This window comes from Aethalodelphis obliquidens, unplaced genomic scaffold (genome assembly GCF_003676395.1).
Source record: "Aethalodelphis obliquidens isolate GAN/ISIS:26980383/991018 unplaced genomic scaffold, ASM367639v1 scaffold47, whole genome shotgun sequence".
Taxonomy (NCBI): Eukaryota; Metazoa; Chordata; class Mammalia; order Artiodactyla; family Delphinidae; genus Aethalodelphis; species Aethalodelphis obliquidens.
In genome coordinates, this window is record NW_020837991.1 from 366,984 (window position 1) to 392,586 (window position 25,603).

Sequence of the window (25,603 nt, forward strand, 5' to 3'; positions counted from 1 at the left end):
AATGGGACCCACTGAAGCTCTCCTCTTTCACTGCTATAGTTTTCCCCACACCATTAACTACCACAAAGCACGTGCTTTTGACAGTCTGAAATGGACTGTCACTAAAATGGGGAAGAACCTGGGATACCACGTAGCCAGGGCTAGAGAAATAACAAGCCTTTGGTCTCCCTTTAGTCAAAAGGTACAGGTTAGTTCCAAGTGTTTAGGGTCCTCCCACTCATACTCCCCAGGAGGAGTTTGTGTTTGCTGAAATCCAAAGGTATTGCGATCACCCTCACCTTTTAAGCCAATATTAGGCAAAATTTTTCTGCTTCCATGGACATTAAGTAAGTTAAGATTTTCTGTCGGGATACTTGCCCCACACCCCTAACTGTAGATCAAAGTGATACTGCTCTCCATGGCCCCCAAGGGCTCCAGCTCAGCAATATCCCCAGTGCCCACGGAAGTAGCCTATGGCTCTTCTTGCCCATCCACCTGTGCCTAGCATCTTCACTGAGCTGGCTGCCCCAGGTTCCATCCTCCTGCAGCCAGGAATTCCTAGGAACCTGCATTCCATGTTAGCCATTGGCCCTGTCATAGATATTATTTTCTTATGTCCTAAAATGACTTGGTTTCTTCACAGTTTCACCTTCATCACTGTCCCTAAAAATCCTAAAGTTACTCACCTGACACCCTCAGGAGGCACCTGTTCAAGCCTATGGCCTTGCTCATCCTCTTCCCAGCTGATGCCTGGGACTTTGCAAGTTCTCCGGCCTTAGCAAGAACAAGGAGCCTCGGAGCTGTAGCACACTGGTTTTCTGTTTGTTTATGTGACTATACTCATGCCTCCTCCCCTCCACTCCTAGGTGTGGGCTGCAAAGGTAGCAATATCTAAAGTCTAGAATTTTTTTCCCCCTCATACTGGAAACCTTGGATGAGAGTTGAACGTTGTTTATAACAGCTGAACTACAAGACAAAGAAGTGTTGTGAAAAAACAAAAGAGACTTGTCGGGATGATAATATCAATTGGCATTGATGTTGTCCAACCATGGACTCGTGGCTTTTAAAACCTTCCATTTAGGTTTAAATGTGTATCAGAAATGTCCTTAAAATATGACTTTCTAGCACAAAAATAGAGGCAGTCATCTAGTTTATTTACTTGCTGATTATACCACAGCAAAACTGCTTCCACTCGTGTGTGCTCTGTACAGCAACAACAGAATTGCTCCTATCAGCAAAGCAAGAGTGGATCACTAAGTCCTTTACAAATTAATTAATGCCTTAACTTTAAAAAATGTGTAAAAAGATGCTACATAGTTTTTACAGAGTTCTTAAAAAAGGACTATCAAGAAAACTTCTTTCCTGACACCAACACAGCTAGATGAGGGCATTAATTAGACTCAATCTGAGCACTTGGTATTCACCAATTTATGAATGGATTTAGTACTTGAAGTTCTTTTGTATGTTGGCTATTAGATGTGCAGAACTTATTTTCCTAAAGAAATAGTTGGGCAATCTTGAAAAAGAAGAACAAAACTGTATGACTTATACTATCTGATTTTAAGATTTAAAAATTAGATTTTTTAAGATTTTTAAAAAAGATTTAAAACTACATAATCAATACAGACTGGTGTAAGGATAGACATATACAATAAAACAGAATAGAGTTCAGAAATAGACTCACACATGTACAGTCAGATCATGGACTAAAACAACAGTATAATTCAGTAGGGAAATTTCCTCAACAAGTGATGCTGAACCAAATGGATACCAGTAGGGAAAATACTGAACCTTGATTCATACCTCACTCATATACAAAAATTAACTCAAGATGGCTTACAGACCTAAAGGTAAAAGCGAAAGCTATAAAACTCCTAGAGGAAAACACAGGAGGATGCCACTATGACCTGAGGAGAAACAAAGATTTTATTTTGGCAGAAATCAAAAAGTACTAACCACATAGAAGGAAAAAAATGATAAGTTAGACTTCATCAAAATTAAAAATTTCTGCTCTTCAAGAGGAAACATTAAGAAAATGAAAAGACAAGCCTCAGAGAAAATATTTGCAATTCCTAAATCTGCCAAAGGACTTGTATCCAGATTATACATACATGTTACATATAATGCACACTATCAATAATAAAAAGATATAATCCACTAAAATACGGGCAAAAGTCTTGAAAAGACACCTCAAAAAGACTGTATACAAATGGCCAATAAACTCATCAAAAGATGCTCAATATCATTAGGTATCAGGGGAATGTAAATTAAAATCACAATGAGATACCACTGTACACTCACCAGAATGGCTAAAATTAAACAAATGACAACACCAAATGTTGGGGAGAATGTGGAGCACCTGGAACACTCATTCATTACTGATGGGAGGGTAAAATGGTACACCTGTAGTTAGAAAGTGTTCAGCAGTTTCTTAAAATTTAATTATATACCTACTGCATGATCCAGCACTGCATGATCCAGCAATGCTCCCAGGTATTTACCCCAAAGATAAGAAGACTTTAAGTCAAAAAAGAATTATGTAAGGATTGTCATTGCAGCTTTCCTCAAACAGCAAAAATCTGGAAACAACCAAATTTTCAGAATAGATAAGCAAATTGTGGTATATTCAAACAATGGAACACTACTTAGCAATATAAGTACGACTGATACATATATCACGATGAATATTCAAACCATGATGAAAGAAAGAGAGTAGACATAAGAGAATACATACTGTATGATTCCATTTATATGAAGTTCAAGAACAGGCAAAACTAATTCAATCTATGCAGATGGATACTAGGAGAGCAGACCCTCTGGTGTAGGGAGGACAGAATGAAAAAGAAAACGAGAGAACTTTCTAGGATGACAGCAATAATCAATTTCTTCACCGAGGTGTTGGTTACACAGGTATATTTGTTTGTCAAAACTCACCAAACTGGGACTTTCCCAGTGGTCCAGTGGTAAAGAATCTACCTCCCAAGGCCAAGGACGTGGGTTCAATCCCTGGTCAGGGAACTAAGATCCCACATGCCACAGGGCAATTAAGCCCTCGTGCCACAGCTATTGAGCCAGCGCACCTCAACTGGAGAGCCTGCGTGACGCAAACTACAGAGCCCACTTGCTCTGGAGCGTGTGTGCCATAACTAGAGAGAGAAAACCCTCACGCCACAACTAAAGAGAAGCCCACACACCACAACGAAGATCTGGCGTGTGGCAACTAAGACCCGACGCAGCCAAAAATAAAATAAATAATAAAATAAATAAATATTTTTAAAAAATCATTCTTGTAAAAAAAAAAACACCTCACCAAACTGACCCTTAAGATCTATGCAGCTGACTATATGTAATTATACTCCAATATTTAAAAAGAAAAAATAGTTTATAAACAATAACTAAACTTCTAGGTTAGCCCACACAATGCTGACCATAATGCAATAACCATTGTGACAGTTTCTCACAGTTTCTGTGTGGAAATGACATTCAATGTTTCACAGGGAGTAAGTCCAGTATATATTAACACATACTCCCTCCAGGGAAGCTCTCTATCAAATGTTTACCGGAAGCATCACGTTCCTTGGTGAATACAAAGACTTATAAAGATTCCCAAGGCATGGTGTCTGCCCTTGAAAAGTGTTCTCTTCCTCCTCACTTTTACTGCAGCATTTTCCCTCTCCCTTTCTCTGAAAACCAGGGCTGCCCCCACTCACCCTGAGTACAGAGAAGCCAAAGTGGCCAATTCCTGTTTCCACGACAGGTAGATGTCAGGCATTTATACCTGTACTGTCAGGCTCTGCTGATGTGAACAGAACAATCTAAGAATATGAGCTCTCAGTCATGACTCCTATACACACACGTACTATACTATACACGTACTATATATATGTACTATACACACATACACACAGTTTATCGAAACATCACCACTTTTAAAACTCTATTTTGGGGCTTCCCTGGTGGCGCAGTGGTTGAGAGTCTGCCTGCCGATGCAGGGGACACGGGTTCGAGCCCTGGTCTGGGAGGATCCCACATGCCGTAGAGCAACTGGGCCCGTGAGCCACAATTATTGAGCCTGCGCGTCTGGAGCCTGTGCTCCGCAACAAGAGAGGCCGCGACAGTGAGAGGCCCGCGCACCGCGATTAAGAGTGGCCCCCGCTTGTCGCAACTAGAGAAAGCCCTCGCACAGAAACGAAGACCCAACACAGCCATAAATAAATAAATAAACAAAACAAAAAACCCCTTGATATTTATCTTATTATTCTCTATACCCTACATGTGTGTTATATATTTTTTGTACACAGGATTTATTCATTAAAATTCAATTTTGAAATATAAGTATTGAATGTGACTAGGAAGAAATACACCCTAATTGTAATAGTGGTTACCTGAAGGTGAGGAGATAAATGCTATTTATTTTCCTATTCGTAATTGTATGTACTTCCCAGATTTTAAACAATGACTATATTTCTATAACCAAGAAGAAGATGCTCTTTTAAAAGCATGACTATGCCCAGGTTCTGTGAATTCACGATATACTCTGCTGAGTAATCATATCATACCTAAGAGCTCTGACTGGGCATGAACATGCAAGGTAAACCCTCTGCCTGCCCACCCTCCCTGGCTGATCCAGGCAATATCTAAAAGGGGTCAGTTTACTGTCACAGGTTCCTGGCCCAGAAACATTAGGGAGTGTGGGGTTAGGGAGTGTGGGGTTAGGGAGTGTGGGATTGAGCATATTCTTCTTGAAAAGTGGTCTTTTTTAGCCGCTCATGGCTACATTTTTTTTAAAAAAGAAGGACCGGGGCTTCCCTGGTGGCGCAGTGGTTGAGAGTCCGCCTGCCAATGCAGGGGACACGGGTTCGTGCGCCGGTCCGGGAAGATCCCACATGCCGCGGAGCGGCTGGGCCCGTGAGCCATGGCCGCTGAGCCTGCGCGTCCAGAGCCTGTGCTCTGCCACGGGAGAGGCCCCAACAGTGAGAGGCCCGCGTACCGCAAAAAAAAAAAATTAAAAAAAAGGCCTGGTTGGTTACTCATTAAGGACTTAAAGGGCTGGAAATATAAATTACATTATAGTTTATACTATTTATGCATAAATATTTTTGAAGAAAAAATATACTCTGTCCAACAGAAATTCATCAACACCAAAGGTATTTCATGTAGGAATTTATATTAGTGATCTATTCCCACATTTGTCACATGAAAATGATAAGAAATTCTTATTTGCCTTAGTTTCGGGGTATTATTTATACTTAATGTTTGGGGTATTATTATACTTATTTATAATAAAACAGTATCGGAGTACCAGCTTTTTCCACATAGACTGTGAAGCCCCTCATTAGAAAAGTCTTATCTATAGGTGAATTTATGTATCTTCCCCCCCACCTTTCCCACTGGGAGCAGCAGAGAAAAACCACCTTCAAAGTCAGCCCAAGCTGGGTTCAAATCCTAGTGCAACCAGTCCTGTATTGGGTGCATGCCTCAACTTCCTCTCCTGTATCACACCTCCTGGGATCCATGTCCCTATGCCATCCCCTCCCACAGTTGACCTGGGCTGGCCCTGAGTACACCAACAGAATGTGGCAGAAGTGGTAGTGCCAGACCTCCAAGGCTAGGGCACAGGGATCCATTCGGCGCTCATCTTAGTCTTTGGAAGGTTTGGTCTAGGGGAAGCTATCCACCATGTAAGGGGTCTGACTTCCCTGAGGCCATTATGGTGTAAGGAAGCCCACGGTAGCCACGTGTGAAGAGAGTATATGGAGGGATGAAAAGAGGTGGTGGGGGGAGGCAGCTCAGGAACCATCTTGCTGTCTCAGCTATCCCAGACAAGTGATGAAGAAGTCATCTCAGATGACTCTAGCCCCAGCCACCATCTGACCGCAACCCACTGGAGACCCCAAGGAAGCGGGGCCCATTGAGTCCAGTCAGCCCATGGAACATGACAGATGCATGAGTCAGGGACATCATAAGTCTTCTGTAAGTAGCAGCCTTCTTTATCTTCTCCTCTCATGGAAATACTATCAAGTAAACCAGATATGTACAGGCTGTGGAGCCATTCAAATGCTCTTAACACTCACCCTATTCTCACCATGTTCCTTATCAACGATCTCCCCTTGGAGCTAGATAGATATCAGGGTTACAGATTTTCAGATCTAGCAGTAACTCTGGATTCTATTACTTAGTAGAGGCCACAGGTAAATGAGGTCAGCTCTGAATAATTTGAAGAAAGCTCAGAAATAAAATACGAGGTTTGGTTTTACCCTCTTTACTCCAGGGTTACTCATGGCCAATTAGATAGCATTACTGAGTGTCCACCACATGCCTCCCAGTGGACAGGACATGTGCCCTGCCTTGAAGAGCCAGGATCCAGGCGGAGCACAGACAAGTGAACAAGCCATCATACCACAGGTTTCAGGGGCAGGAAGGGGCTGAAGACAGGCACCAAGAAGACACACGGCAGGAGAGGAAGCTGACCCCATCTGTCAGGGTCTGGAGGGTTTACAGAAGCTGGAGGAACTAACCACAGAGTCAAAGGGCTGCAGGGGTGAAGATAACATGTGTGTGCCTCAGCTCTGGGTTTGGGGGTACATGCACCTAGGTGTGTGCCTGGGAACGGCAAGAGAGGCAAGGAGAAAACATGTACATTCCATGACCAGAGAGCACATGCCCTTCAAAATCAGTACAGAAGGCTTGAGACTGGCAGGTGGGATGCTTGGATTCCAGTTTCCACTCTCACAAGACAACTCACTCACCTTCCGAGCATCTTAACAGTGTGACTACACCACTAGGCTGTACTCCTCTCAGGAAGGAGACTATGAAATCTGAAAAGGACTTTTTTATGGCGTTAAAATATATATCATAATATTTAGCATTTTAACCATTTTTAAGTGTACAGTTCCATGGCATTAAGTACATTCACCTTGCTGTGCAATCATCACCACCATCCATCTCCAGAACTAACCCATCCTCCAAAACAGACACTCTGTGCCCACTAAACACTAACTTCCCATCCCCCCTCCTCACAGCCCCCTGCAACACCATTCTACTTTCTGTCTCTGTGAATTTGACTATTCTAGGCACCTCATATGAGTGGAATCATACAAGCTTTGTCCTTTTGTGACTGGTTTATTTCACTTAGCATAATGTCCTCAAGGCTCATCCATGTTGTAGCATGTGTCAGAATTTCCTTCCTTTTTAAGACTAAGTAATATTCCTTTGAACGTATATACCACAATTTGTTCCACATTTTCTCTACTGTGAATAATGCTGCTATGAACATGGGTGTGCCAATATCTGTTCATGTCCCTGCTTTCATTTCTTCTGGATATACATACTCAGAAGTGGAATTGCTGGGTCATATGGTAATTCTACATTTAATTTTTTGAAGAACCTCCCTACTGTTTTTCATAGCAGCTGCACCATTTTACATTCCCACCAACAGTGCACAAGGGTTCCAATTTCTCAACATCCTCACCAATGCTTGTTATTTTCTGCCTTTTTTTTTTTTTAAACAATAGCCATCCTAATGTGTGTTAGGTGGTATCTCCCAGTTTTGATGAAAGGGATTTTAAAAAGATTGTGGTTCTTCCTGGCCTAGGACATTCTACATAGAGTCACGCATCTATGCAATTCTATGACTTTCCTGAGGCTGTCTCCACAATGTCTGTCTAAGGGCAGGACATCATCCCCCCCAGTTAAGAGGCTCCCAGGACATCCTCACCTATTCACCAGCACAGAATTCTAATGTTGCAACTGGCTTTCAACAAATTATCTTCAGACTTGATGGTCACCTTGTTTCTCTCTTCTAAGCTCTGCTTCAAGTGGGCTCTAACACTAAACATACTATCAATGACCTGTGGCCCCAGGTGTCCCCTGCCCTCTTCCCATCTTCAGGGTCTTTCAAAGCCACACCAGGAGTGAGGCAGTTCACCTTGAGCCTGTGTTGTGGATGGTGCTCCTAGCCTATCCATTCCATTCCATGAATGATATTCCATTCATTGGGAAGGTCCTTTCAAGAGTGAAAGCTGGTAACAGAGAAAGCTGCACCCCAACTCCTCCCCCACAAAGGAAGGGCTGTGACCAGAACTTGGCTCTCCTGAAGCTGAGACTTGAAAGAAATGCTGGTGCACGGCAGTGCAATAAAGCTGAAACTTTCAGTGAGACAGCTTTTTACAGTGTAAGACCATCAGGTCTCCCTTAGCACAAGAACTTGACTCCCCAGTTTTTAGCCACCCCCTCTTTCCTCCGATCTCCCCCATTTCAGTCATTTTACAACGGCCAACTATGCTGCTTATTAGCAGAGGTAGAAAAAGGTTTCAGGGGGAGTAGATGCTAAAACTATGCATCCTCAATACCTACAACAGTGCCTGGCACATAATAAGAGTTTCGTGAATATCTGTTGAACAAATCAAAACTAAATTTATCAAAACAAGACTGTATGTCTGTCTTCCACCATTATGAGCAAGCCAGGTAGCTTGAATTAGTAGTGGTGGGTAGTAACTGGAGAAGTATGAAATCAGCAAATATCACATTTTCACTCATTTATTTAAGGACATAGTATGCAGGTATAAATAAAAGCATGAATAATGTTTTTTTTTCAGGTTGCTGTGTTTTTTATTTTCTTAGTCACTAATTCCCTTGAACACATAAGCTGAGCTGAAATAATTTAGTTTTACTCAATAATTATTGTTTTCTGGTAACTGAAGTCTATATTCAGGTTTCCTTAGATTTTACCTAATGTCTTATGGCCATGTGTCCTGGCTACGACAGTCTGTCAGACTTTACGACCTTGACAGGAGGACTGGTCAGGTATTTTGTAGGCTGTTCCTGAATTCAGGTTTGTGTGCTGTTTTTCTCATGGTTAGACTGGGGTCATGGGTTTTGGAGATCATGTACCTATCCTATCAAGGGCACGTGTGCTGTTTATTTTTGAATCATGACGATCATGTCACCCACCCCTGGAGCCCCTCAAACTGATATGTGCTCCCTTAAAAGTGCTCTACTGCCAGATGTCCATTTGTTACCTTAGAGATACATCTGCATCCTAGGGAAACCACGCTTGGTTTTATTTAGATTTTATGTACAGACTGCAATGTTTTCACTTCGAAGTTGAATTCTTTAACAAATATCTCTGATTTTATATTTTCACTCAATATTGTAGGCCCCTTTATCTCTTTCCTCAGTTCACTCCTGGCTGATCATCCAGGACAGAACTCTCGCTCGACCCTGAGAGCGAGCGCCTCCTTGGCCCGCAGGTCCCACCCCGGCCTGCCTAGCACACAGCTCTTACTTCTGCACTGGTGTGGCCACTGCAGGGCGAGAAGTCAGCAGGTCCTGCCCTCCAAGTGCACCCCAGGCCGGAGTCACAGCAAAGGCGGGAGGCCCGTCGCTCCTTCTGAGCAGGCACTGGGCTCCGACCATTCGGGGAATACTGCAAACAGGAAGCTTTCCCTAGCAGCCGGTGGGTGCGGGTGACAGGGACGCCTGGGCGCCAACCAGAGGGCAGGTCGGTGGGATGCACGGCTGCAAAGCGATTGGGTCTGGGAGGGAGGAAAGAAGTCAGCGGGAGAAACCTTATAAAACTGAAGAAGGCTTCGCCAGCGCTGGGAAGGGAGAAAAACCGTGGGGGCGACACAACTACCACCGCTCAGGGCTTACCGGCCGCCTCCGGAGCTGCTGGAGGACTAGGCTCGGCCGCGGTGGCGGCGCTTCTGGCGCACAGGACCGCGTCCGCGCCTGCGCTGCGGGTGGTCTAGGGGCCTCGCGCCCGCGCAGCTGGCCCTCCGAGGTGCCCCGCCCCGTCTCCGGACCCCACTCGGGCGACGACCGGAACACCCCACCCCGCGGCTGCTCCCCTCCCCACGGCCGGCGGCTGCTCCCTCCACGCCTCCGCCCCCACCCCGAGCAGGGCCGCGGCCCGCCCTACCTCGCCGCTTGGCGCGCACGATGCCCTTCTTCTGCAGCACGAACGTGGACCCGTTCACCAGGCTCGACACCACGGCCACGCCCAGGCCGAGCGACACGGCGGCGGGGCTCGGGCTGCGCGCCCCCTCCCCGGCCGCCGCCGCTGCAGCCGCTGCAGTCCCCATTCCGCCGGCTCCCGCCCTCCGCGCCTGCGCGCTCGCCCGCCGGGCCTGGAGGCGGGGGCCGGCTCCGCGGCCCAGAGCCACTGGGGTGCGGGGGACCGGGGTTCTGCAGGGGCGGGGTGGAGCCCGGGCTCCGGGAGGGGGTGAGAGGGGGGAGGAGGGGGAGGAGCGCGTTAGGAGAGGCGGCGGCGGCGAGGAGTGGGGTGAGGTGGCAGGTGGGTGGGCGCAAAGGCCGAGCTGCAGGCTTGGCGGTGCAAATACAGGGCCCCCAGTTAAGTTTGCTTCTCAGGTAAACAGATGGGTTTTGGTGGGTGTCCCATGCGATATTTAGGACTGGAAGAGCGCTAGCAAGACGCAGCGTTCGCTGGGATAATGGTCCCTCACAAAGCTGTTCGGGGGCCCGCAGAGAGCCGCCCCTGGAGCCTGAAACCAAGACACGTCAGCTGTGGAAACTCGAATGGGACCGCTGAAGAAAGGGAAGTCATCTGTCTCCGCACCGGGGCAGTGAGCTCGTGATCGCACCGTCCAATTTACTGATTTATTTTTAATAAAATATACCGAAATTACAGAAAGCATGGGACAATATTTTAAAATTACTCAATCCCACAGCCCTAGGCTAATAGTTATTGTTTTCCCACCTAAAGTACAATTGCAATGACAATATACAAAATATCCTTTTTATTTAATATATCATAATCAGTTTTTACGTTGCTACATAATGATTATTTTAATGACGGTGTAATTTCCCATAAAGTTAATTACCGTAATTTGTCTAACTGTTCAGCTGTCGTTGGATGTTAGGTTGCTCCCAGTTTTTTTTTCTATTATAAGTGATGCCGTGATGAACATCTTCGTAAATTTTGAAAAAACTAAAGAATATCAACCTATACCTATATGCATCACTGTTTGTGAAGCAATATAAAATCAAATACTATTTCTGTATGAAAACTTTTATGCTGAATGAATCTAGTCCTTTGCTTATTCTCTTTTTGTTGTGGTAGCATATATATAACAAAACTTGCCATTTTAGCCATTTTTAAATGTACAATTCAGTGGCATTAATTACATTAACAGTGTTGTGCAACCCTCACCACTGTCTATTTCCACAACTATTCCATCACTCCAAACAGAAACTCTATACCCATAAAGCAGTTATCTCCCATTTTTCCTACCCCCTAGTCTCTGCTAATCACTAACCTACTTTCTGCCTCTATGAATTTGCCTATTCTAGATATTTCATATAAATGAAATTGCACAATATTTGTCCTTCTGTGACTGGCTCGTGTCACTTAGTATAATGTTTCAAGCTTCATCCATATTGTAGCGTATGTCAGAACATCATTCCTTTTTATGGTTCAGTAATATTCCATTGTATGTAAATATAGTAGTCCCCTTTATGCAAGGTTTCACTTTCCTTGTTTTCAGTTACCCAAAGTCAATGTGGTTCAAAAATGTTAATAGAAAATTCCAGAAATAAGCAATTCATAAACTTTAAATTGCATGCTGTTCTGAGTAGTATGATGAAATCTCATTCCATCCTGCCCGGGACATGAATCATCCCTTTGCCCATTGTATACTGTCCATTTAGTCACTTAGTAGCAACTCAGTTATCACATCGACTACTGGCTATCGCAGGGCTTGGGTTCATGCAACCCTTATTTTATTTAATAACAGCCCCAAAGCACAAGAGTAGTGATGCTGACAATTTGGATATGCCAAGGAGAAGCTGTAAAATGCTTCTTTTAAGTGAAAAGGTGAAAGTTTTGAACTTAATAAGGAAAGGAAAGAAAAAAATTGTATCCTGAGGTCAATAAGATCTACACTTAGAATCTTCTATCCATAAACTATGAAGAAGGAAAAAAAGATTTGTGCTAGTTTCGCTGTCACACCTCAGACTGCAAAAGTTATGGCCACAGTGCATGATAAGTGCTTAGTTAAGATGAAAGAGGCATTAAATTTTTACAATAAGATATTTAGAGAGAGACTACATTCACATAACTTATATTACACTATATTGTCATAACTGTTCTATTCTATCAGTGTTGTTATTAATCTCTCGCTGTGCCTAATTTACAAATTAAACATTGTCATAGGTATATATGTTCATCTGTATGTATAGGAAAAAAAATACTATATATAGAGTTCAGTACTATTTGAGGTTTCAGGCATCCACTGGAGCTCTTGGAGGGTATGGCCTGCAGATAAAGGAGGACTAATGTACGATATTTTTTTTTAAAAAACAACTTTATTGGAGTATAACTGCTTTACAATGTTGTGTTAGTTTCTGCTGTAGCACAAAAAGAATCAGCTATATGTAAACATATATCCCCATATCTCCTCCCTCTTGCATCTCCCTCCCATCCTCCCTATCCCACCCCTCTAGGTGGTCACAAAGCACCAAGCTGATCTCCCTGCGCTAGGCAGCTACTTCCCACTAGCTAGCTATTTTTCATTTGCCAGTGTATATATGTCAGTGTTACTCTCTGACTTCATCCCTGCTTACCCTTCCCCCTCCCTGTGTCCTCAAGTCCATTCTCTACATCTGCATCTTTATTCCTGTCCTGCCCCTAGGTTCATCACAACCATTTTGTTTTTTTAGATTCCATATATATGTGTCAGCATATGGTATTTGTTTTTCTCTTTCTGACTTCACTCTGTATGACAGACTCTAGGTCTATCCACCTCACTGCAAATCTCAATTTCATTTCTTTTCATGGCAGAGTAATATTCCACTGTATATATGTGCCACATCTTCTTTATCCATTCATCTGTAGATGGACACTTAGGTTGTTCCATGTCCTGGCTGTTGTAAATAGAGCTGCAGTGAACATTTTGGTACATGACTCTTTTTGAATTATGGTTTTCTCAGGGTATATGCCCATTAGTGGGATTGCTGGGTCATATGGTAATTCTATTGTTAGTTTTTTAAGGAACTTCCATACTGTTCTCCATAGTGGCTGTATCAATTTACATTCCCACCAACAGTGCAAGAGTGTTCCCTTTTCTCCACACCCTCTCCAGCATTGATTGTTTGTAGATTTTTTGATGATGGTCATTCTGACCAGTGTGAGGTGATACCTCATTGTGGTTTTTCTTTGTATTTCTCTACTAATTAATGATGTTGAGCATCCTTTCATGTGTTTGTTGGCAATCTGTATATCTTCTTTGGAGAAATGTCTATTTAGGTCTTCTGCCCATTTTTGGATTGGGTTGTTTGTTTTTTTGATATTGAGCTGCATGAGCTGCTTGTAAATTGTGGAGATTAATCCTTTGTCCGTTGCTTCATTTGCAAACATTTTCTCCCATTCTGAGGGTTGTCTTTTGGTCTTGTTTATGGTTTCCTTTGCTGTGCAAAAGCTTTGAAGTTTCATTAGGTCCCATTTGTTTATTTTTGTTCTTATTTCCATTTCTCTAGGAGGTGGGTCAAAAAGGATCTTGCTGTGATTTATGTCATAGAGTGTTCTGCCTATGTTTTCCTCTAAGAGTTTTATAGTATCTGGCCTTACATTTAGGTCTTTAATCCATTTTGAGTTTATTTTTGTGTATGGTGTTAGGAAGTGTTCTAATTTCATTCTTTACATGTAGCTGTCCAGTTTTCTCAGCACCACTTATTGAAGAGGCTGTCTTTTCTCCATTGTATATTCTTGCCTCCTTTGTCAGAGATAAGGTGACCATATGTGCGTGGGTTTATCTCTGGGCTTTCTATCCTGTTCCATCGATCTATATTTTTGTTTTTGTGCCAGTACCGTACTGTCTTGATTACTGTAGATTTGTTGTATAGTCTGAAGTCAGGGAGGCTGATTCCTCCAGCTCTGTTTTTCTTTCTCAAGGTGGCTTTGGCTATTTGGGGTCGTTTCTGTTTCCATGCAAATTGTAAAATTTTTTGTTGTAGTTCTGTGAAAAATGCCATTGGTAGTTTGATAGGGATTGCATTGAATCTGTGGATTGCTGTGGGTAGTATAGTCATTTTCACAATGTTGATTCTTCCAATCCAAGAACATGGTATATCTCTCCATCTGTCTGTATCGTCTTTAATTTCTTTCATCAGTGTCTTATAGTTTTCTGCATACAGGTCTTTTGTCTCCTTAGGAAGGTTTATTCCTAGGTATTTTATTCTTTTTGTTGCAGTTGTAAATGGGAGTGATTCCTTAATTTCTCTTTCAGATTTTTCATTGTTAGTGTATAAGAATGAAAGAGATTTCTGTGCATTAATTTTATATCCTGCTACTTTATCAGATTCATTGGTTAGCTCTAGTAGTTTTCTGGTAGCATCTTTAGGATTCTCTATGTATAGTATCATGTCATTTGCAAACAGTGACAGTTTTACTCCTTCTTTTCCAATTTGGATTCCTTTTATTTCTTTTTCTTCTCCGATTGCCGTGGCTAAAACTTCCAAAACTATGTTGAATAATAGTGGTGAAAGTGGGCAACCTTGTCATCTTCCTGATCTTAGGGGAAATGGTTTCAGTTTTTCACCATCGAGAACAATGTTGGCTGTGGGTTTGTCATATATGGCCTTCCTTATGTTGAGGTAGTTTCCCTCTATGCCCACTTTCTGGAGACTTTTTATCATAAAGCGGTGTTGAATTTTGTCAAAAGCTTTTTCTGCATCTATTGAGATTATCATATGGTTTTTATCCTTCAGTTTGTTAATATGGTGTATCACATTGATTGATTTGCATATATTGAAGAATCCTTGGATACCTGGGATAAACCCCACTTGATCATGGTGTATGATCCTTTTAATGTTCTGTTGGATTCTGTTGGCTAGTATTTTGTTGAGGATTTTTGCATCTATGTTTATCAGTGATATTGGCCTGTAGTCTTCTTTTTTTGTGACATCTTTGGTTTTGGTATCAGAGTGATGGTGGTCTCGTAGAATGAGTTTGGGAGTGTTCCTCTCTCTGCTATACTTTGGAAGAGTTTGAGAAGGATAGGTGTTAGATCTTCTCTAAATGTTTGACAGAATTCACCTGTGAAGCCATCTGGTCCTGGGCTTTTCTTTGTTGTAAGATTTTTAAACAGTCATTTATTTTTTTTTTTTTCGCGGTACACGGACCTCTAACTGTTGTGGCCTCTCCCGTTGAGGAGCACAGGCTCTGGACGCACAGGCTCAGCGGCCATGGCTCACGGGCCCAGCCGCTCCGCGGCATGTGGGATCTTCCTGGACCGGGGCATGAACCCGTGTCCCCTGCATCGGCAGGCGGACTCTCAACCACTGCACCACCAGGGAAGCCCTGTTGTAAGATTTTTAATCACAGTTTCTATTTTAGTCCTTGTCGTATTTTCTGTTCATATTTTCTATTTCTTCCTGGTTCAGTCTTGGAAGGTTGTGCTTTTCTAAGAATTTGTCCATTTCTTCCAGGGTGTCCATTTTATTGGCATAGAGTTGCTTGTAGTAATCTCTCATGATCCTTTGCATTTCTGCAGTGTCAGTTGTTACTTCTCCTTTTTCATTTCTCATTCTATTGATTTGAATCTTCTCCCTTTTTTTCTTGATGAGTCTGGCTAATGGTTTATCAGTTTTGTTTATCTTCTCAAAGAACCAGCTTTTACTTTTATTGATCTTTGCTATTGTTTCCTTCATTTCTTTTTCATTTATTCTTATCTGATCTTTATGATTTCTTTCCTTCTGCTAACTTTGGGGTTTTTTTTTTGTTGTTCTTTCTCTAATTGCTTCAGGTGTAAGGTTAGGCTGTTTATTTGAGATTTTTCTTGTTTCTTGAGGTAGGATTGTATTGCTATAAACCTCCCTCTTAGAACTGCTTTTGCTGCATCCCATAGGTTTTGGGTCCCCGTGTTTTCATTGTCATTTGTTTCCAGGTATTTTTTGATTTCCTCTTTGATTTCTTCAGTGATCTCTTGGTTATTTGATAGCGTATTGTTTAGTGTCCATGTGTTTGTAGTTTTTACAATTTTTTTTCCTGTAATTGATATCCAGTCTCATAGCACTGTGGTCGAAAAAGATACTTGATACGATTTCAATATTCTTCAATTTACCAACACTTGATTTGTGACCCAAGATATGGTCTATCCTGGAGAATGTTCCATGAGCACTTGAGAAGAAAGTGTATTCTGTTGTTTTTGGATGGAATGTCCTATAAATATCAATTAAGTCTATCTGGTCTAATGTGTCTTTTAAAGCTTGTGTTTCCTTATTTATTTTCATTTTGAATGATCTGTCCGTTGGTGAAAGTGGGGTTGAAAGTCCCCTACCATTATTGTGTTACTGTTGATTTCCCCTTTCATGGCTGTTAGCTTTTGCTTTATGTATTGAGGTGCTCCTTGGTTGGGTGCATAAATATTTACAATTGTTATATCTTCGTCTTGATCATTATGTTGTGTCCTTCTTTGTCTCTTGTAATAGTCTTTATTTTAAAGTCTATTTTGTCTGATATGAGAATTGCTACTCCAGCTTTCTTTTGATTTCCATTTGCATGGAATGTCTTTTTCCATCCCCTCACTTTTGGTCTGTATGTGTCCCTAGGTCTGAGTTTGGTCTCTTGTAGACAGCGTATATAGTGGTCTTGTTTTTTTATCCATTTAGCGAGTCTGTGTCTTTTGGTTGGAGCAATTAATCCATCTACATTTAAGGTGATTATCCATATGTGTGTTCCTATTACCATTTTCTTACTTGTTTTGGGTTTGTTATGGTAGGTCTTTTCCTTCTCTTGTGTTTCCTGCCTAGAGAAGTTCCTTTACCATTTGTTGTAAGGCTGGTTTGGTGGTGCTGAATTCTCTTAACTTTTGCTTGTCTGTAAAGGTTTTAATTTCTCCATCAAATCTGAATGAGATCCTTTCTGGGTAGAGTAATCTTTGTTGTAGGTTTTTCCCTTTCGTCACTTTAAATATGTCCTGCCACTTCCTTCTGGCTTGCAGAGTTTCTGCTGAAAGATCAGCTGTTAACCTTATGGGGTTTCCCTTCTATGTTATTTGTTGCTTTCCCTTTGCTGCTTTTAATATTTTTTCTTTGTATTTAATTTTTGATAGTTTGATTAATATGTGGCTTGATGTGTTGCTCCTTGGATTTATCCTGTATGGGACTCTCTGTGCTTCCTGGGCTTCATTGACTATTTCCTTTCCCATGTTAGAGAAGTTTTCAACCATAATCTCTTCAAATATTTCTCAGACCCTTTCTTTTTCTCTTCTTTTTCTGGGACCCCTATAATTTGAATGTTGGTGTGTTTAATGTTGTCCCAGTGGTCTCTGAGACTGTCCCCAATTCTTTTCATTCTTTTTTCTTTATTCTGCTCTGCAGCAGTTATTTCCACTATTTTATCTTCCAGGTTACTTATCCATTCTTCTGCCTCAGTTTTTCTGTTATTGATTCCTTCTAGAGTATTTTTTATTTCATTTATTGTGTTGTTCATCATTGTTTGTTTGCTCTTTATTTCTTCTAGGTCCTTGTTAAAGGTTTCTTGTATTATCTCCATTCTATTTCCAAGACTTTGGATCATCTTTACTGTCATTATTCTGAATTCTTTTTCAGGTAGACAGCCTGTTTCCTCTTCATTTGTTTGGTCTGGTGGTTTTTACCTTGCTCCTTCATCTGTTGCATATTTCTGTCATCTCATTTTGTTTAACTTACTGTGTTTGGGGTCTCCTTTTTGAAGGCTGCATGTTCATAGTTCCTGTTATTTTTGGTGTCTGCCTCCAGTGGATGAGATTGATTCAGTGTCTTGTGTAGGCTTCCTGGTGGAGGGGACTGGTACCTGTGTTCTGGTGGGTGGGGCTGGATCTTGTCTTTCTGGTGGGCAGGACCACACCCGGTGGTGTGTTTTGGGGTGTCTGTGAACTCAGTATAATTTTAGGCGCCCTCTCTACTAATGAGTGGGGTTGTATTCCTGTCTTGCTAGTTGTTTGCCATGAGGTATCCAGTACTGGAGCTTGCTGACCGTTGGGTGCAGCTGGGTCTTAACGTTGAGCCAATGATCTCTGGGAGAGCTCTCGCCGATTGATATTACGTGGGGCCAGGAGGTTTCTGGTGGTCCAACGTCCTAGACTTGGCACTCCCACCTCAGAGGCTCAGGCTTAACACTTGGCCAGATCACCAAGACCCTGCCAGTCACACAGCTCAGAAGAAAAGGAAGAAAACAAAAAAACAAAAAAAATGGAGAACCCTAGGATAAATGGTAAAAGCAAACCTAAACAGACAAAATCACACAAAGAAGCATACACGTACACGCTCACAAAAAGAGAAAAAGGAAAAAAAACTCAAAAAAAAATTACAATTAAACATAAAAAAAAAAGAGGAGGGCAACCAAACCAATAAACAAATCCACCAATGATAATAAACGCTAAAAACTAAACTAAGATAAACATAAAACCAGAAACCAATGAGACACAGAAAGCAAACCCCAAGTCTACAGTTGCTCCCAAAGTCCACTGCCTCAATTTTGGGATGATTCATTGTCTATTCAGGTATTCTTCAGATGCAGGGTTTATGGAGTTGATTGTGGGGATATAATCTGCTGCTCCTGAGTCTGCACAGAGAAATTTCCCTTTCTCTTCTCTGTTCACACAACTCCTGGGTTTCAGTTTTGGATTTGGCCCTGCCTCTGCATGTAGGCCACCCTCAGGAGTCTGTTCCCTGCCGAGACAGGAGGGGGTTAAATTAGCAGCTGATTAGGGCTCTCTTGCTCACTCAGGCCAGGGAGAGGGAGGGGTACAGTAGTCATAATTGGAATGTGGGTTGAGCCTGGAGTGGCAGAGGCCAGTGCGACATTGCAACAGCCTGAGGCGTGCCCTGTGTTCTCCCGGGGAACTTGTCCGTGGATCACAGGACCCTGGCAGTGGCGGGCTGCACAGGCTCCTAGGGTGGGTGTGGACAGTGACCTGTGTTTGCACACAGAATTCTCGGTGGCAGTGGCAGCAGCGTTAACAGTTCATGCCCGTCTCTGGGGTCTGAGCTAATAGCCGTGGCTTGCACCTGTCTCTGGAGCTCGCTTAGGCGGTGCTCTACCTTCTGTGGGCACATGGGGAAGGGATCTCCTTTCCTTGCACACCCCGAAACAATGGCCTCTTGCCTCTTAGGCAGGTCCAGACTTGTTCCCGGACTCTCTCCCAGCTGGCTGTGGCGCACTATCCCCCTTCAGGCCGTGTTCAAGCAGCCAACCCCAGTCCTCTCCCTGGGATCTGACCTCCAAAGCCCGAGCCTCAACTCCCAGCCCCCGCCCGTCCCGGCGGGTGAGCAGACGAGCCTCTCAGGCTGGTGAGCGCTGGTTGGCACCGATCCTCTGTGCGGGAATCTCTCCGCTTTGCCCCCCGCACCCCTGTTGCTGCGCTTTCCTCTGTGGCTCTGAAGCTTTCCCCCACTTCACCCCACCAGTGAAGGGGCTTCCTAGTGTGTGGAAACTTTTCCTCCTTCACAGCTCCCTCCCTCTGGTGCAGGTCCTGTCCCTATTCTTTTGTCTCTGTTTTTCCTTTTTTCTTTTGCCCAACCCAGGTACGTGGAGATTTTCTTGCCTTTTGGAAAGTCTGAGGTCTTCTCCCAGCATTCAGTAGGTGTTCTGTAGGAGTTGTTCCACATGTAGATTCATTTCTGATGTATCTGTGAGGAGGAAGGTGAGCCCAACGTTTTACTTCTCCTCCATCTTGAAGGTCTCTCTCCAACATTTTTTTTATCTAGTCATCTTTTGATGGACACTTATGTAGTTTCCACCTTTTTTTTTTTTTTTTTTGCTGTACGCGGGCCCCTCACCGCTGTGGCCTCTCCCGTTGCGGAGCACAGGCTCCGGACGCGCAGGCTTCGGACGCACGGGCCCAGCCGCTCTGCGGCATGTGGGATCTTCCCGGACCGGGGCACGAACCTGCGTCCCCCGCACCGGCAGGCGGACTCCCAACCACTGCGCCACCAGGGAAGCCCAGTTTTCACCTTTTGTCTGTTGCGAATGTTGCAATGACCATTGGTGTGAAAGTATCTATTGGAGGCTCTGACTTAAATTCTTTGGGATATATACCTAAGAGTGGAACTGCTGAGTCATATGGTAAATTGTATGTTTAGATTTTGAGGAACTGCCAAACTTTTCCACAGCCACTGCACCATTTTATGTTCTCACCAGTAATACACGAGGGTTCCAATTTCTCCAAATTCTCACCAATACTTGTTATTTTCCCCTTGTCTTTTTTTAATAGCCATCCTAGTAGGTGTGAAACGGTTGCTTATTCTTTTTAAATATACTTATGAACATCAATGATGTTTTCTGGAAACATAAGCAATAACTTCTATCATAAACCTCAGCAGAAGCAAGAAGGTGGACACAGCAGCAACAGCATTGCCAACATAATCATAATGTTTTACTTTTCTAATAATGCTAGTAAAAAAATTTAAAAAAAGACTAAAGTGCTTTTGGCAAAAAAGGTATGCTCAGTTTTTTTAAAAAACACAATAAATTCAGTAAATGCCAAAGAATATAAGACATCACCCCAAATTTCATCACACTAAAGTAATTATTATTACCATTAAGAACTCCACTCCAGACATTTTTCCAGTAAATGGGTATATGGGTAAGAGGATAGACATTTTATCAGATGGGAAGGCACATATATATTACTTGGATATAACATTTAAAAAACTGAAATGAAACTAACTACCAAAGCTGAGATAACTACAATTTTACCATGAGATATTAGTTCCTAAATGATGCCACTATAATTAAAGTAAGTAAAAAACATTAAGAGTTGGGAGTTATTATATTTCTCTTAACTCCATGTTTCAAATTTAGACAGTATCAGTTGACTCCTTGCAATGAGAAGTGAGGAAATCAGCTTACTTTCCAGTGCCTTGAAAATGTTTTATATGTCGAGGCATATAACATTTAGAGACTACTCTGTATTCATACCTCTATATTTGTGTTATCTTAAACACATATGAAAAGTGGGTTTGTTGTTCATATCATCCTTTTACCAAGTTTTCCCATTCATCTTTAATTCACTGGAAAATTTTCAATGAGTGTATATTAAAAATAAACAACCAGGGCGTCCCTGGTGGCGCAGTGGTTGAGAATCTGCCTGCCAATGCAGGGGACATAGGTTCGAGCCCTGGTCTGGGAAGATCCCACATGCCGTGGAGCAACTGGGCCCGTGAGCCACAACTACTGAGCCTGCGCATCTGGAGCCTGTGCTCCACAACAAGAGAGGCTGCGATAGTGATAGGCCCGCACACCGCGATGAAGAGTGGCCCCCGCTCGCCGCAACTAGAGAAAGCCCTCGCACAGAAAGGAAGACCCAACACAGCCAAAAATAAATTAATTAATTAATAAAAAATAAAAAAATAAACAACCATGGGTGCTATAATCTTTGAGCTTTTTTTATTTATAGAAAGTTTGCCTGAAGTACAAAATGGACAAGTCTAATATTTCCAGACCATACTTTATTTTCGTAAAACTTTGCAGGCATTGTCCCATTGTCTTCTGACATTCAATGTTATTTAAAAGTCTGAGGCCACAGTCAGGGGAAATTGAAAACAAATAGGGTATAAATAATGTTGAGGAATGACTGTTAATTTTGTTGGGCATGGTATTACATTATATAATGTAATTGTGATTACATTAATATCTTTATCTATTACAGACAACTACTAATGTGTTTACAGGAGAAATAATTATGTTGCAGATTTGATTTTTTTAATTTCACAAGGAAAAAAAAAATGAGTGTGTGAGCATGTGTGGAAATGGATTTGTCAACCAAATGACACCTGTTACCACTCCCGGGGAAAAGTCCTACTGCATGGAGGATAGCAAATAGCATAAGAATGCCTGCCACCAAGAGTAGCAGTCTCAGGATGTCTACTCTCTCCATGGTTTGTAGATATCAGGGTTGCCAAGAGAGACACAACTCACATAGGCACTGGATGGAACACTTTACTCACGTACAGGAGAGGCAGAGTGAGATCAGCTTCAGGCGGGGGCATTGGTCCCTCATGGTCAGTGATGCAAACGAGAAATGCAAATGAGAAATCAGGAAAGATTGAAAAAATCTGTTGTTTTTCTTCATCATAAAGTATTTCAAATGTACATAAAAGTACAGAGAATAACATTTTTTAAAAATCCATGCATTCATTCTTCCAACTCTATCTAATCCTATTATTTTGCTGTTTGCTTCAAATGTTTTAAGGAAATAGGTAGTAGTAGAGGCTCTCTTTTATTTCACCTCTCTTTCTTCTGCTTGGTGCCTCCAGAATTATTTATCCTTGAAGCTCAATAACACAATCAGGACATACTACAGAATTGCTCAATCTATATCATCCTTCCTAGTCCACAGTATATCCTTTTTTTTGTAGATTGTTTTTCCTTCTTTCAGGCAATTTTCTACCACTGTGTTTTTAAATATCCCCTAACTACCCCTTCTCTTCTTAAATATCCCCTAACTACCCCTTCTCTTCACTGTGTTTTTAAATATCCCCTAACTACCCCTTCTCCTTTTTTTTGTAGATTGTTTTTCCTTCTTTCAGGCAATTTTCTACCACTGTGTTTTTAAATATCCCCTAACTACCCCTCCTCTTCTTAGGTTCCATCAGGTAAATTCTCTATTTTAAAGACACCAATTATCCTTATTCTGAGTAGTATTTTATCTGTTATTTTCTTAATTATCTCACTATATATCATCTATGTCTAAAACCACTAATAGATGATGTTCTGTTTATTTCCTTAGCTCTGAAACTTTCTTTTTCATTGTATCTGTTGTCTTGTTATCCAATATCTGAGTTCTTCTTTCATTGATTCTATATTCTTATTAAGCATCTGTGTCAGGGGTTCCCAAGGCCACTCAGAGGTTTGATGATTCACTAGGAAGACTCATAGGACTCAACATATAGTCATACTCATGACTTTGAAAGAATGCAAAACAAAATCAGCAAAGAGAAAATGTACATGGGTCGAGGTCTGGAGGAAACCAGGAGTGAGCTTCCAAGAGTTCTTTTCTAAAGAAGTCACACAGCATGTGCTTAATTCCTTCAATAAGCTGTGACAATATGTATGAAATGCTATCTGCCAGGAAAACTTGCCTGAGCCTAGGAGTCCAGAGGTTTTCTCTGTGGTCAGTTACACACCAAAATTCAAGACTCCCTACAGAAAAGCAAGTGTTCAGCATGAACCATATTGTTTGTACAGTTTAGGCATGGTGAACCACTCTTATCAGGGAAAAAGACAATAATGGAGTTGTGAGAGGCCTAACTAAATCCAAGTTCCCAGAGGCCAGCCAAGGGAAAACTTTGCAAGCAGGCATCTCTCAGGACAGTTTCTTTATCTATCTATCTATCTATCTATCTGTCATCTATCATCTATTTCTATCTATATATCTTCCTGTATGTCTTTTTCTTTTCTCCCTTCCTTCCTTCCTTCCTTCCTTCCTTTCTTTCTTTCTTTCCTTCTTTCCTTCTTTCTTTCTTTTTTTTTCTCTTGTGTGTTTGCAGTAATAGCCTCTCCCATACCAGAAATCAACTAAAGTCAGGGAAGTAGGCTCAAAAAAGGTACTTGAATAGATAAACTAAATCTCTAATTTTAAAAGCAGGAGGAACTCAAGTCTCACTCAGAAAAACTATTTACTCATTTCACACACAGAACTGGCAAGCTGTAAACTTGATCAGAACTGCCTGCACTATTGTCTGGTGGAAAATGTTAATAGATAGGTTGAGGACAACTGGGTGACCATATAGAAAACATTAAATTGGATCCATTTATCATAACGTATAGCCAAATATATTCCAAGTAGATGAGTTTTTTAATGTTAAAAAGAGCCTCAATCAACATCTTGATTTCAGCCTTGTGAGACCCTAAGCAGAGGACCCAGCTAAGCCACACTGAGTCTTTACCTACAGAAACTCTGAGATAATAAACATTTTTTAAGCCTCTAAGTTTGTGGTAATTTGTTATGCAGCAATAGATAACTAATGAAGTTCGCTAGTTTCTTTGTGATAAAATTTTATTTGTTCCTCTATCCTCCATATTTTCTGTGGAGGATGAATGAATTCATGAATGAATGAATTCATAGTATGTGTTCCTCCACAGAGGACTTAGGTTTGGCTCCGCCAGGCTCCCAAAGGTGCTGTTTATATGGGACAAGTGCTTGACTTTTAGTTTTCCAGGCCATGAAGACAGTGTCAGTTTCAAACCTCAAAACTATGTAGTTCTATATTTAAAAATTCTTAGATGAGATTTTAAACTTTTTTTTCATTAAATGCTAAAACAGTTTTTTTTTTTTCTGCACCAGGCAGAATTTTTCTAGTCTACAAGTCTCAAATCCCTACAAAAATTGTGGTTTCCTGTGTGCGTGTGCAGGGGGGTGTCTAAATTCCACTTCTGCAGGTTGCATAGACCCTTTCTTAGTTGTTTGCATCTCAGTTTCCAGGTTGCATGTACGAGCAATTACTCCAAGAGGTAAAGGCTTCTTGGCTCCTAGTTTTCTAGGTTCCAAGCAGGAGAAACTACTCAAAGCACTACAACTTTGTCTCTTCTCCCTTTTGGTTTCCAGGTCTCCAGGTTCTAAGAAAGAGCAGCTACTATAGAGCAAGAAGGCGTTGACTCCTCTGCTTCTTGGAATCAAGATCTCTAGGTTCAGAGTTTGAATACTACTCTCTGTAATGGACAAGAAAACCATTTTTCCTCTACTTGTGCTATTTCAATCCTCTGGGTTTTGAGTATGGGCAATTACTCCCAAGACATAACGGGCTTGTTTCTTCTGTTTGTTGAATCCCAAGTTATAGGTTCTGAGTGTGAGCAAGTGTTCCCAGGACACCAAATCTTGTCTTCTTTGCTTGTTATTTATCTAATGTCCAGGATCCAACTATTGGTAACTCTTCTCTGGACAACAGAGCTTTGTCTCCTCTTTTGTTGGATCCAATGTTTCTAGGTTCTGAGGAAGAGCAATTACTGCCGCAGCGTCATGGCTTTGTTGCCTTTGCTTCTTGGATCCAAGTTCCCTAGGTTCTGAATATGGGCAATAATGTGTCTTACTCCGTTCAGCCTACTGTAGCAAACATCCTCTACTAGTATAAACTGGATGGCTTATAGTTGTCAGATTTTCATTTCTCACAGTCTGGAGGGTAGAAGTCCAAGACCAGGGTGCTGGCAGATTGGGTGTCAGGTGACGGTCCACCTCCTCTAAGTCAGCTGGCTCTCTTTCTGCTGTATCCTTATATGGGGGGAGGGGTTAGGGAGCTCTGTGGGGTCTCTTTTATTAAAGTACTAATCTCATTCATGAGGGCTCCAACCCCATAACCCAAGCACCTCCCAAAGGCCCCATATGCTAATAACATCACACTGGGCAATGGGGATACTTTCTCATACTCAGAACCTATAACCTGAGATTAAACACCCAGAGGAAACAAGGCCTTTATGATCCAGGAATAACTGCGTTTTCTCAAAACCTAGAGATTTGAATTCATTTCAACACATGAATTTGGGGTGGGGGATGCAAATATTCAATCTATAGCAAACAGCTAGGGCTCCAGTACCACTTCTGCTCTTCTTGAAATCACTGGGGTCCACTTCTGGACCAGCATTCCTTAGGCAAGAAAGCCTTATTTCCTCTTTGCGTTAGATCCA

The 25,603-nt window shown here is 42.0% G+C and overlaps 1 protein-coding gene across 2 annotated transcripts in view; it reads right to left on the minus strand.

The window, feature by feature from the left end:
- The window catches only part of NIPA1 (NIPA magnesium transporter 1), a 37,194-nt gene extending 27,062 nt beyond the window's left edge, over window positions 1–10,132 (minus strand). The window contains exons 1-2 of one of the 2 annotated variants that reach the window (XM_027082454.1): window positions 9,902–10,010; window positions 9,266–9,515 (exon numbers count right to left, since the gene is read on the minus strand). Coding sequence is in view for 1 of the 2 variants with exons in the window: in XM_027082453.1 (XP_026938254.1) it covers window positions 9,902–10,064 (163 nt within the window). In the remaining variant the exon portion in view is untranslated. Of the gene's footprint in view, window positions 1–9,265; window positions 9,516–9,901 lie in introns of both variants that reach the window. The other variant, XM_027082453.1, reaches the window with a different exon arrangement.
- Window positions 10,133–25,603: the final 15,471 nt, after the last annotated feature.